Here is a 14520-nt window from a genome sequence, read left to right on the forward strand (position 1 = left end):
GGTAGGGATTTTTCTTATCGCAGCCAAAGAAATTCAGACTTCATACATTTGGATATGTTGTGCTTGCGCAAAGCACAAAAAGTAAAGAAGAAAATTCTTCAAATTCCTATTCACCATTCCCCCAATTTCGAAATAACTACTCACTGCTCTATCTATTACGCATAGATCTGCCATGGAAGTAATCAATGAAGACATGCTGCAAGATGGAAAAAAAAAAAAGTCCAAAGCTTTGAAGCCTATTAGTTTACGAACGGGTTTTCTAATTTGAAAAGTCGAATATTTTTCTTGATGGAGTTGAATGCAAGACTTTGCCAAGTTCTACACAATACAGTTGTATACATGTTTTTATACGAAGTAGCGATTTCATTGAAAACCAGTAATTTGTTCTTTGAGCTAGCCAATTATTTGATCTAATATTGTGTTATTTTTAGTGACGAATGTTGGTAAATAACCATCGTCTTCATTTTTGCAGATAATTTTAATATATCTATAACGACAATTGTTTGAGTTCTTTTTTTTTTTTTTTTAAGTTATCCCATGTTAATGTTAGTTAAAATCATTACTGTTACTGAGATATTTAAAGATTGGCAGTTCGAACCAAATGACTCGTACAGAGCTTAGCAACTTGTGACAGTTACTAACCACCATAAGGATCCTATTAGTTGCGCAACATCGCCCTCTGGCACAGCGGCAACTGAAGCTATCAAATGCATAGCTTGTTTCAGTTCCAATTCCAACTCCAATTCCAACGAGGGAATGGGCTAATCAACATAGGCAAATCCGGATATCATTGAGACTCGACGGAACTCAGTGGTGGATCTGCCAAAATACGTCAACAATTAAAAAACTTAATAATGTGAAAATTCATGACCTCTCTACGTAGGAAAGCAACCTGCTGATCCCAATCCAATAGTCTCATATACATAGTCATACATTGACGGTCAAAATAATCCTAGGGAAAAACTCAAGATTCCGATGAGTGAAAATTCCAGAACTGCAAAAGAACTAAACCCAAATATCTAAGCCAAAAAAGTGTTTAGTCTGCCCCCTGGAGCATCCGACACAGTTCTCAGTTATCACGCCTGATCCTCCTACGTGGTGCAGCACCTGCATCCTCATTTGGCTCTTCCTTCTCTTCAGTGGTTTCTTGATTACTTGAAGATTCAGGAGCTGGCTCTTCAGTCTTCTCTGGCTCCTCCCTAGCTCTAGCCTGCAGATAAAGCAATTCAACATATGATGAGCTACAGAAAGGCTCCAATAAGCTGAGACTTTTTACTATCAAGAGAATGAAATGAATAAAAGAATTGCCCAAGACTCACAGGCTTCTTCCCGCCAAAGATGATCTTCAATAGAAGTGTGAAGATAACAACTATGATTGAGATGATAACACCAATTGTGAGGTTTGGCTGTTTCTCAGCTTTTTCAAGAAGATCCTGCAACAATATAAACGCATATATGCTTTAGCCACACACGGAATCCAAATTCAAAGAATTATAAAACAGCACATAACATGAGCCCATGACTCACCAAGACTTTGAGCTTGTGTTCGCCCAAGAAAGGGAGGTCTGCAACCTTGTAGAGGAGATCAAAGACTGTCTTCTGTAAATTATTCAAACACTGATATGAGAGGCAAGCAGCAATGCATATACAGAAAATAATGAACAAACAGGCAGTACAATAAGTTACCTGGAAGCCTTTAAGAGCACCTGTATCTGCAGCTGCTTCTTCAGCCTTCTGTTTTTCTTTCTCTACCTCAAACTTTGGCTTCCAAGTAGTTGTTCGGTATGATTCTGCAACCTTTTCATCACTTGCTATCAGAATGTTATCAAACAAGATACCATCTTGCATTGTCCAAAGCTCAATGCCGATAGCAGCAATAGGCTCAAAATCAGGCCTATCAAGCTCAAAGTAGCTTGGATTTGGTATTTCCTGTGGCTTCCAAATACCCTTGTAATTGGGATTATCAATCATTGGTGCATGCCATTTTCCCTTATAAGCAGGATTCCTCTTCATTGGTTTCTTCCACTCACCACAACCAGGGGCTTCAGCACACTTGGGGTTGTCAATTTTGGGAGCCTCCCACTCACCATCCTCTTCATCATCCCAGTCTTCTGGTTTTGTTGCCTCAGGATCATCAATCTCCTCAGGCTCATCATCCAACCACCCTTCAGGCTTTACAGCATCCTCATCCACAATTTCAAGTGGTGCATCCTCATCCCAGTCATCTGGCTTTGTGGCATCAGGGTCTGGAATCTTGGCCCTCTCATCCCAGTCCTCAGGCTTCTTATCATCTGGATCAGGAATTGTCTTGGAAGGGATAAGTGGTGGTTCAAAATCTTCAGCTGAGAGAAAGTCTGCCTTCTTCTTCTCCTCTCCATCAATCAAGATCCGCAACTCATTGTCAGGTTTCAAAATGGCAGTGTAGATATGAGTTAATTTGTCAGAAGGAACAGAGGGTGGAAACTTAAGATGGTGCTCAATGAACTCTCCAGTCTTGGGGTTCTTATGCTTCAAGATGAAATGAACCTTGTTCGTGGCTCCACATTTATCAGGTCCAAACATAATGGAGTATGGAGATTCATTATCAAATTCCTTGGACATCCACCCAGCATCCTGGGGTCGAAGGTACTTAAGATAGGCACCACCACATTCCAATCCTTCCTGAAGGCGAACTTCATACTGGAGGACAACAGTTCCATCCTTAAGATCAGCAGGCTCATCCAGCTCCTTTACGATAGCATACTTCCTCGCCTTCTCACTGACAAGAAGCCCATAATCATCATGTCCCTCACTCTTCTCACGTTTCCATACACCTACGCAGCCAAAAACTCATCAGTTAAGAGCAAGTATAAAATAGGAGAGCTACCTAACAACATTGTCCAAAGAGCTAATGCCAATGCCACTTTGTAAGGCTTCTATAACTACTAGCAACAGAATTAATTAGATAAACTACTACACTGCAGAGAACATACTATGCCTTGCTTCCAATGAGACAAACAATTTATATCAGAACAGGAAACAACAAATAACAAAACACGCCTGGCTTCAATGAGACAAGCAACTTGTGTTGGGACAGGCAGACAATTGTTTTCACACTGTTCTCAATAAATACATGTATACATCAAAACGAGCATAGGCCCATAAATTTAAACTTCATGGGTAAGCATAAAGTATTGTATTCTTGATTACTACAGTACAAATTTTCAAGCCAGCAGTTATGCCTTGGATAGATGCTCAGGACTCACTAAATCTTCCTAGCTTGGTTTCTATACAGCTATGACTAACAAACCAATGCTAGTCCATGCAAATTTGTGAGCAGCTTTCAGGGATCAGACTAGTCAAATTCACATCAAGTTTAATTCAGATTAAAATTTGAAGGAACAATTAAATTTTTATCTATCTAAACCCAGAACCATAGAGAATAAAGGTTGCTTCTTCCGCCCTCCCCCAAACCAAAACAAACAGAAAAACAAGGTTCCATTTTTCTGGAATGATTTCTAGTGTGTGTAATTCGTATAAAGAGCTGTGCCAATGTTGGATAAACTTAAAACCATTAAGCCACGACATGCCACAAGTTATCATGTGTTGCAATGTCAATTTTCATTTTTGTGGAGCTTTAATGACAATATCTTTAGAATCTTTGAATGCACTATTACACTAGTATCCAAGGGCATAAATCTGCACACAGTCGGCAAATAATCCTACTAAAAAGTGCTAAAAATGCAACTCAAATCCATTAAAGTTCAGCATAAAAAATATTTTTAATAGTACAACACAATTGCAGGTAAGTGGACTATAAAAACAGCTGCACGTAATCTCAATTTCACTCAAAACAATTAAAAGTTAGCTCTTTAAGAAGTCAAAGATCCAGTAATGATTAATCCTAACAAAGTGATCATGCCAGCCAAGCCCACGGCTCATGGTCTACTAAACATGTACAAACAGAATAACATACAAATTCAACATCTAATAGCACTATCTCAAGTTAAACATCAGGCACTTCCATCCACCTCAAAAGATTCAAATCATACAAATTCGGAAAAAAAAAATTGCAAAAAACAAGACTGCACAAACTATATTTACTGAAATCAAACAGCTGAATGACAAATAAACTTTGAAATTAAAACCGAGAAATTCAAAAACAGATCCAATAAAGAAAATTTTACCTTTATAATCCTCCTTCTCAGAAACAACCCATCTCCCCTCGATTGCCTCCTCAAACGACTCGTAAAATTCCTGAAAAAATAAACAAGAAAGCTGTTACACAGAAAAATTCATACTTCCAAACCAGATCCAATGCTAGAACCTCAAAAAACTCAATCATACATTCACATATTCAACACTTACAGAATTAGACGACGCCTTGAGCTGCGAGAAAAAGCATCCGACAACAAGCATCAGCAGCAAATACCGCAGATTAGGTTTTCGCTTCATTCTTTCCATTATTTACCACCAAATTTCCAAAAAAAATTCTCAGGAAAAAGAAAAGAACTCAATAACGAAATTCGAAATTAATGCCGAGCCGATCGATTATTACGGGTTGAAGAGAAAAATAAAGAGAAGGAGATGAGAAGAAGTCTCCAGAAGCTCTGTATCCTGGCCTAGAGAGAGCAAAAGTGAGAGCTTCGAATGATAATTAGGAAAAAAAAAGAATGATATTTAGGAGATTTTTAGTTTATATCTAAATATATATACGTAGATCGTGGAAAGCACGGAGGCTCAGTGGTTTCAGCCAATGATATTTGGAGCCACGTGAGGTGGGCGAATGAAAAAATGACACGTAATTAGTAGTGACGAGATTAGTAGTCGTGATGCAGTGGAATTAGATCCACCGTTGGAAATGGGTTGATCCGACCAATGTGTAGGGCCACTGTTTTTAGCTTGCTTGACTTGATCTTTTCTGGTGAGAACAGAACATTCCTACTTTTTTTTTTTTTTTTTTTCGACACTGGGGTGTCCGGGTCAAGACCCGAAGGCGGCCCGACTAATCCCCAGCGGCCCGAGAGGAGAGGCCCCATCCCCTCAAGCACGGTAACCCTGCACGACTCGAACCCTGGCAAACGCTCCTAAGGAGGCGTGCGTTGCCAGACGAGCTGCCCAGGAGGGGCTAGAACATTCCTACTTACTCCTTCAAGAAATGTATAATTCCCCTTTTCAGCCACAAAATAAAAAAAAAAGTATGATTTGTCACCCAAAGAAGGAAGGATTAAATTCAACAAATGTAGGGTTGGTGACAAGTCGAGTTGAGATTGAGTAGTGCTCGTACTCAAGTTCAAATTCATTGAATTTCTAAGCTATTTGAGCTTCAGCTTTACACGATCGAGTAAGAGAACTTGTAACTTGACTTGATTCATAAGGATAATATGTAAACTCAAACTCGACTTGATAAAACTCGATTTTCTTCTTGAGCCTTATCGAGTTTGAATACTCTAACAAAACTCAAATTTTGTGTAAATATAAATACATAGCGGTCATTTTATAACTAAAAGAAATATATTACAAGAGAACTCAAACTCGCGCAACTTGAGATTTGTAATAATTGAAGAAGTAGCTCGAACTTGAGCCACTCATGAACAGCTTGCGACCGGCTCGACTCGCTAGCACCTGTAATCGTTCCTGAAGAAATTCCAATTTCCCAATAATTAAAAAGAAGTAATATGACCTCATAGAAAGTCACAATGAATGAACGAATAACACCTTAAACCCACAATCCCATCCATGATTAAAACATTCTAGCGTATATTTCTTGCTGATATAATTTGAGAGTCTGTAATACTCGGCGAGTCTCTTTTATAAGGTTCAATTTGTAATAGGTGGAGTTAGATATATCTTTTTTAAGATTATAATAAGGTTCTTTTACTAAAAAATATTGGTTATATTTGTAACATCTCACTTTGCTGATCTAGAATCATCTGCTTAGACATGTTACAAAAAAAAAAAAAAATTTTAAGCAGCATGAGTACTGAGGATCTGTTTGATAACATAAAAAAATGCTGGGCAGTCTGGTGGGCTTTTTATCCTGTCTGTCACTAGTACTGGTGTCCATTTGATTATTTAGTTATTATTCTCTAACGAATGGAAGCACGCCACTGATTTGATAAAGATGGAACTTTTCCACGGCTTCACCTGAAAGAGGAATAGAATGATTACGATTTACAAAAGCCTTGAGAAAGCTTTTTACATGATTAAGCACGAATTGTTGAATCCAACCACAACTAATCCAACAACTATGCTTGTAAATTGAATTTTCTTAATCGAGACTAATTATCAACATGAAATTGACTGAGTCAACATTTCCTATCAACTTGATCATACTTAACCTATATATATATATATATATATATCTATATCTATATCTATCTTGGCCCTGTGTTAACGAGAAAGAATTTATGAAAACTTTCTCTTAATTGTAAAGTTATCGCAGCAATTGATGATTCCTAGCCAATCCGACACGACACAACTGAGTGGAAAAAAGTTGCTTCAAAGATTGACAAATGTTCTTAATACTATACCAAATGTGGATTTGATGCCCTCTTTTGTGAAAGACGGAGGACATCCATTATCCATTGCCTGCCGTAAAAGGAATTTGAATTTCCTTTGACATGGCCAAACACCAATCAACACATTCACAATTTCTTTCGTTTTTATAAATGTAAGCTAAGATGATTTGTAGTAGATTATGAGTAGAATTATAAGGATTGAAGACAATAACCAGAAGATGACAAGCAGATAATCCATTTACTTCCCTTGACATTTTGCATCCATCTTATATCTTTATACTATAAGGAGGAGGCGAATTTATCCTCGTTAACAGGGATAAACTAGAAGAGCGGCCTACTCAATGGTGCGGGGTTGCATCCAGGATCGTGCTTGCGTGCGCGTGCGCGCACACACATATATGTATATAAATGCAAAAGGAAATTTATCCAAATAATTTGATAAGGTTATAGTAGATAAGCGCGCTAATTTCATTTTATAATTTCATGGCACGTTTCAGGTGACAACAACATGAACAAACCCTAGTAACTCTAGTGATTTATACTAAGCGTGGGGTAAATTACTTCTCCAAGTTCCATTCATTTTTTTTTTTAGGTTTTCCAACGATAACATTTTATTTAAAAACCGAAAGCTGTTGCTAATTTGGAGCAACTGCCCCTACATCTGCTCTAGCTAAAGTAACTAACCAGAGAGGGAAGAAGTCCTTCTAGCTACTTAATTTCACTAATCAAGTTAACGACATACTTTCTCAACTTGTGACTAACATGATGGTTACCCTCTCTTCGAACAAAAGAGAAGTAACACTCTCTAAATTCCCTCTGCAGCACCTGAATATCCAATCTTTGGGTCAGCAGTGTTTCCCAATATAATTCTCTCCACTGCTACTTTACAATCTGTCTGAATCTCCACCCTTCCAACTTTGCTTTAGCCAGTGCAATCCTGATTGCCATTGTTTCTTCAATCAGAGGTTCACAGTTGCGTTGTTCAGGACCTGCCCAAGCACATTTGGTCTCCAAGTTCCATTCGAACACAGGTTTGGTAACTTTTTTCTTGGAAAAATAATTCCTATTAAGTCGCCTTAAAATTTCAAGGGTCAAAAACTTTTACTACTTACTCAGTATATATTCACAACTAAATTCAAAGAAGCCCATACGATATTAATATAATAGCACTTGTTCTCCAAACGAATTGCTAGCTGTGCTTAAATAAATGAACTACCTAGCTAATTTAGTCTTGAAAGCCATTTTTCCAAGAGACAACCAAAAAAAATTTAACTCATGAAGGCCTTGTTCTCCTTTGCTCTAAATTTTGCAAAATTTGATTATGGAAGTGATAATACCAAATAATCAAAATCAGTTAAAGTTAGTCTTTAATAGATTATGGATTTTAGCTTTTATGATAATTAAAAAATTTATAATCTAACTACAAAGCAAAAAAAAAAAAAAATGCTGAATCAAAATTTATAATCCGTTAAAATAATCAACTGAGAATAAACCCAAAGTTTTTGATACTCGAATACTATACATGAAGCAACAAGTTGTGGTTTTATTACATTAACTTCTTAGTACTTGCTCACAATTCTAAATGGGACTTACTGGTTACGTTTTTCTTTATTTCCTGTTTCATGTACAAATAATAAAACACTTATTTTTCCTTTTCCTTTTTGTTTTCAGCTATATAAAGTACATGCTTTAAGTGGAAACTATATACGGGATTCTATGTTGCTTGTGAAATTAAACTCTTTTTTAGCTGTTAGTGGCTGAGTGGACAATTTAGCCATGCAATGTAAGGTACTTCTGCACAAATTTACGTACTCATAATTCTAATTTTCTTTTCCTCAGGAAATAATTATAAAATAAATTCTGAGAGTAAGTAGATACCACTATAGCTAGGCTGATTATTTAAGAAATCAGAAACAGGTTGCAAATGGAATGGCATCAGCACCTTATGATATTTCTATACGTTATTGCACCATATTGGGTTTCCAAATGATGGATAAACAAAGGATTTGAACTGATGATTTCAGTTTTATGAACAAAAAAAAAAAAAAAGGTTGTTAATTCGTCATATCCTTCCGGGTTATATCATATATGGTGAAATCGGTTGTTGTGTAAGATATAAAACGGCAGAAAATTAGACTTACTTCTGGAATGATGAGCCACGTACATGTGCAATTTTTTTTCTATTTTGTCTTAATATGATAAGAGGGCATAGTTAGTCTACCTCAAATATGTAAGATCAGAGACCAAAGAAGTAATTGCTCCTGAAAAGAACTAAAAAAAAAGTAAAAGAAAGAAAATCTTGAATACAAAAGATAATAAAAATTGAATACCTTCAATATATGGGCTTCCTGCAACTGCTTCCTCCAAAGGCTGTGATAAAATGGTGCAGATCTTCATATACACAAGTCAACATTAGAAGTAATTCTTCTAAAACTAATTCTGATTCTTGAGAGTTTTTGGGAGCGCAGCATGCCCAGATGATCATGGTTTCGAGTAATTAATGTCTGGTTATATTAAAAACAAAAAAAAAAAAGCAACTTTATAACTCATGACTTAGTCCAAAACTTGTACTATAGATCTCACACAAATTGAAAAGTTACGATCTTCGTGCGCAGCTAGTGTCACATTACCATCTGTTTTATCGTACACTGATGATGACCCCTATAGTAATATCACCGGATGGATGCAGCAGTGCAGCTCAAAACTATGAAGAAAATCAGCTTCTACTGAACCATCACCTCAACGTCTCCTACGTCAAGCGTCCAAGCCACCATTATTTAGTAAGCTAGACGGAGAGCCGTTGAGGGAGAGAGTTCAGAGAAAGCTGAGTTTCTGATCAATTTCATGTCATCTTAATTAGCATAAACTCAAGAATGTGTGTTAGTTTCAAAATAATTTCTGACTTTGGATCTCCAAAGACTTCTTGATAATCCATACACTAGTACTAGCTAGCACATGTTTTATTTGAAAATGAAAAAAAAAAAGAGAGGAAGAAGAGAGATGGGAGAAAAGGGTTTGAGCTACCTCCATATATATAGCATCTTGTGAACCTCATTGATTGAACGACGTAGAAAAATATGCCCCCTCCGGCTGCAGTTTCCTTGCTCTTTCCAACAAACTCCTTTGCAGTTTGAGTTCTAATTTTGTTTAGTAAATATTATATGAAAATACATGTGCTTCTGCTCCTCGCGTCACAGGGTACAAGAAATTCATGAAGCCAGGCAATATGCCCTTGATATTCCAGGCATGGTATGCAAGGAAAAAAATTAATAAAAACAAAGGCTTAGTGGCTTTCTTTATTAAAAGAACTAAACAAGACCTTGTTTTTCCATGGAGTAGTTTCAATGCAGGAAACATATATAACAAAGATCAGGTGAATCCGTGGAAGCAAGTTTCAATCAAGTATTGACAAGTGATGCTGCATAGAAGATACTCCACCTCCTTGAAGGGGCCGTCAATAAGAGATTGTTTTCTTGGACGAGGACGACAAAGTTGGCCAGGCCACTCATCATCCAGAGAGGACAGCAAGAAGAAATGAGTTTATTATTTTGGAACTTCTAAGTGTAAGTTGGAATAATTAGGCTTAACTTGATGGGGAAGGAATTGATATATACTCAAACTAATTAACTTTGGAGGAAGTGGAAAAAAACAAGAGAGTTTCCTAACAAATCAAGCTTCCTCCTTGCTAATTTTTCCATACTAGGATTTGCCCGTTTTTTAAGTGGTTCACTTATTGCTGCCAAAACATTGAGACTTCACCTTCCAATAACTACTTAGTTACATGGTAGTAAAAGGTTGTCAACAATAAGTAACCAGTATCATCACTTTCGGGCCAAAGGAGCTTGATTAGCCCTTTTTCTAGGTATGTACCAGTATTATATGACTCGAACAACAGATTAGGTTGTCTGTATTAACATGGAAATGTTGAGATTAGGTTGGTCAATAAGCCATGCCTTCATCATGGTAACGAAGGCAATTAATTCCTCTAACAATTTCATCACTTTGTTTTGTTCAAGAAATAACGATGAATAATGTAATTTAACAGTCACACTACATATATGGGTTATCACTCAAACCACATAATTACCTAGGAATAACATATATAGGACTAGCTCTCCATTCCAGGAAGTGATTCTTGATGTGTATTGACAAGTCCAGCTTGATACCTGCACCCAAGTTCAACTCAAATAGAAATGCAAGTTTTCCTGTGCAAATACATAAAATAAGCCGCGGAAGCAAATTATATTAAGTTAAGTTCATTTTTCCCTGGAAAAACGACACTGAAGAGGCGAATGGAATTTTCTGCCCCGCCAATAGTGATGCTTGATGGTCGATCGAGTTAAAGAACAAAAATGTAAGCCTTCCGAGTCAATGGAGCAAGTCTTCAGCCTGCCCCCTCGGGCAACCATATTCTAACATTATTAGCCATTATCAATAGCTGTATAACTAAGAATACTGGAAGCCTTTGAGGGCAGCTGAAAGTTTCCTCCAATCATATCTGGGAAATTAATTCTAATTGAATTGTTTTCTCGCAGCTATGCCATGGGCACTAACCATGGCTGGGCTTTTATACCTACGAAATGGTTCTCTGTTTGCACTTGATTGCTGATATAATTTGCCTTACATCACAATCTTGAATCACTTTTTCGATCACTTGCAGCTAGTGGTGGTCTTAGACCATGTAAAACCAGGCAAAGCCAACGTGTCGTTTTGTTCCTTGTCCCAAAAGTCTATAAAGCTTAATTAAAGCTTCAAGATGATAAAGTTCATAGATCCATGTGTCTTTATTATATGCCAAAGATCAACCTTCATTGGCTTAATCTTATGAGGGAATAAGAGAATCGACTCTTAACTCAACCAAGGGTCGAGTTAAAAAGGAATAAAAATTAACGCCACTTTTACTTTTGCAGTCATTTTCTTCTGAAGTAAATATTATATATACTAACAGTGTATACGCTATCACCGTTTGATTCATGATACGTGTGTAAAAATTGAATTTTAAATTCAAATTTCGCATAGTTGTCATTCATCAAATGCTGATAATGTATATACTGTTAGTGTAGGAAAGATTAATTCTTTCTTCTTTCGCATTTGGTTACTTTCGAAGGAGAAATGGGAGCCCTGCCCCCCGATGACTCTAATTTCCTCCACAATATCACAAGGATTCAACTATAAGACTTTAATTTTGTGCGATTAGCAGTCTTCACATCCAATTATTCGTGAAACATTGCTTGGTTATATGTATCAAGAATTCGAAGGGAACGACAAACGACAACCGGTGCCAGTGCTGAACACATAAATATGGATTAATCAGTCTGGAATGCACTGAAGTATGTTAATTTAGTGGTTATGCAGCCAAATACAGTACCATTATTGTGCATATAGTTTGGTTTTGATGGTGAGGTTCCTGGACCACCATCAAAGACGCCAAAACGCACTCCCTGGTCAAGGCCGCCACCTTTTAATACTTGTAACGAGTATTCTCTATTTCTCTTTGGCTACCTACAGATCTTCTGTGCATTGTTCTGGGTTCTTGTATAGGACACTAGACTTTACAAAAAGGCATCACTGCAAAGGCTTGGAATGTTCTTTGGGTGTCTTAATCAGCGTACTAAGCAGGATTGGGTTTATCTATACCGGCCTATGGCAGTGCATAGACATGTAACCTTTGGGAACCATTTTAATGTCAACGGGGGAAAGACATATATACTCCATAATCATGGTATCTGAATGGAATTCCCTACCCAATTGCCCATGATCTTATCCTGTTAATAATTGCGATGGCAAGTTTATGGTCTAAATTAAGTTAAACGCATGAGCTAAAAACAGAAGGGTATGGATTCTATAAACTAACACAAAACTGTCCATGATCTCTTGAGTGTCATGAAGTGCCAATATATATATTCTATTCCTTGTTCTATGCTGGATAGGATAAGTAGAGAATCATGCATGACAGTTAAATGAATATAGAAAATTGACAAACAGACGAAGTGGCCACTGTGGACAGAGGGGATTGACACCTCTAAACTTATTAGTACATAAATTTCGTACAAAATGCGTGTAAAGGTATATTGATCATGTCTTGGATTAGGTTTGAATTCAGAAATGTGTCTTATGATGATTTTATATACTGCTAAGTAGGGAAAACTGTAAATGAATCTTAAAAACATGGGTGACTATATATAGCTTTGTGGATTTTTTTTTCCTTAAATGAAGGGAAGCTTACATTCGGTGGAAGCACAGCAGCTACCGAAACATTGCAGAAAGAAATACATTATCTATAGTCTATACTATCATCTGTCATGTACAAGAAGGCTGATTCCCATCAAAATATTTGTGGGAAAAATCCCATTCAATGATGAGGTTCCAGTTCTCTTTGGCTCTGGAGATGTCCGTCCGGGAAGCTCCAACATGTTTCATTGCTCCAACCATGGTTTAAAATTTTGGTTAAATTTCACTTTGGACCCTTAAGCTCTTTCACTTTAGTACTCCAAGTATGAAATCTGTCCCATTTTAGTTCTCACATTTCAACTTTAGATGCCTTACCACCCAAAGTATAAAAGTCATCCCAATGTTTCAACTATGAGCGCCACTTATGTCTTATTCTGTTAGATTTGACAATTTTATGGGATGAATTTCATATTTTAGAGTATAAAGTGTCTAAAGTTGAGATTTAAAACTTAAAATGGATGAATTGCATACCCTAGGGTAAAATTTCCAAAAAATTAAGTTGAATGGCTAAAGTAGAAATGAATCTATAGTTTAAGGGTCCAAAAATATAATTCAGCCTAGAATTTTACTCATGACCTAACATTACCAAGGGCAGTCTTGAATCGACAATCCTTACCAAAATGGTAAAATATGTGATAGGGTGTTCAAACCGGGCCTCTAAAACTACTTCTTCCCCTCACTTCTTTCACCAACTTCTTCACTCTATTTCTTCTCCTTCTCGAAAGGCATTTCTCTTCAAGAGGGAGACTATCATGGTCTCTCTTTCCGTGAATTCCTTTTTTATTTTATTTTTCTAATAAAAATTCACCTAAAGTATTTTTTGTTGGAGTTCTCTATTTCTCCTCTAGGAGTTCCTAATGAGTAATTTTTTTTTGCTCTCCCAGGAGTTCCTAATAATTATTATGTAATTTTTTCTTATTTATTATTAGATATGATTGTTAAATCTGAAAATTTTTAAGATCTTAAGTTTATCTCGACAGATTTCATCATCATTATTGGATCTTAAAGCAGTTAATTAGTAGATTTGATGATTGTGCTGTATAGAGAAGGGAATTGTAGCAATTCATCTTATTAGAAGATATTCTGAAATTTTTTTAAATATTTTTCAGATATGTTCATAATTTTTCAAATTTTTATAGGTCTGTTATTTCTTGTACATGTTTAACCTCTATTAGTGCAGTATTTGTGATGTAAATCAAATTATGCTAAACGATTTCTAATAATCTCGTTAATGAAATTTACTTTTTTTTTGAAAAAAAATAGTAAAATATGATGACATATCCTGAGATTTGGAGTAATAGATTGAGTGACCTCTCAGAACAAACTTAAAGGTAACTCGTAATCAGGAAATCAACCAAAGTTAAAACTTAATGCACAATGAAAACTTGATTTTTTTTTAGTTTTTTGGGTGATGTATCATGGTGACACACTAGTGAATGCATGACAGTATGAAACTTAGACCTTTCAAACTGAAAATTAGTTGGAACTCGGAAGCATACCATCATCCAATCAATCCAAGGTAACAGCTCTCTGCAAATACCAAAACTTCAAAACAAATTTTTTTGGTAAAAGTGGAAGTCATGCTATTATTTTTTTACCTAAGCCTTCTAAATTGACGTGCATTTTAGAGGTTTGTTTGTACATCGTAAGAGAACAAATTGGCTGCCAATCCTATTTCAGATTTCGACTAAATCAGCTCTTTACTTTAACATTGAAGTCGATGGTGACAATTCAAGCCTTGCCGACAATTTTAGTCCAATATCAGATGCAGATGAAGGGTAGATAGGGA

The 14520-nt window shown here is 36.4% G+C and overlaps 1 protein-coding gene across 1 annotated transcript; it reads right to left on the reverse strand.

Moving 5' to 3' along the window:
* Nucleotides 1-816: 816 nt before the first annotated feature.
* LOC113768024 (calnexin homolog) lies at nucleotides 817-4642 on the reverse strand. Its single transcript, XM_027312239.1, has 6 exons — nucleotides 4348-4642; nucleotides 4167-4236; nucleotides 1687-2813; nucleotides 1528-1599; nucleotides 1320-1433; nucleotides 817-1210 (listed from the first exon to the last, which is right to left on the reverse strand). The coding sequence occupies exons 1-6, from the start codon at nucleotides 4441-4443 to the stop codon at nucleotides 1070-1072; spliced, it is 1620 nt and encodes a 539-aa protein (XP_027168040.1). The 5' UTR covers nucleotides 4444-4642; the 3' UTR covers nucleotides 817-1069.
* Between the last annotated feature and the right edge of the window lie 9878 nt (nucleotides 4643-14520).

Source organism: Coffea eugenioides, chromosome 4 (assembly GCF_003713205.1).
Source record: "Coffea eugenioides isolate CCC68of chromosome 4, Ceug_1.0, whole genome shotgun sequence".
Taxonomy (NCBI): Eukaryota; Viridiplantae; Streptophyta; class Magnoliopsida; order Gentianales; family Rubiaceae; genus Coffea; species Coffea eugenioides.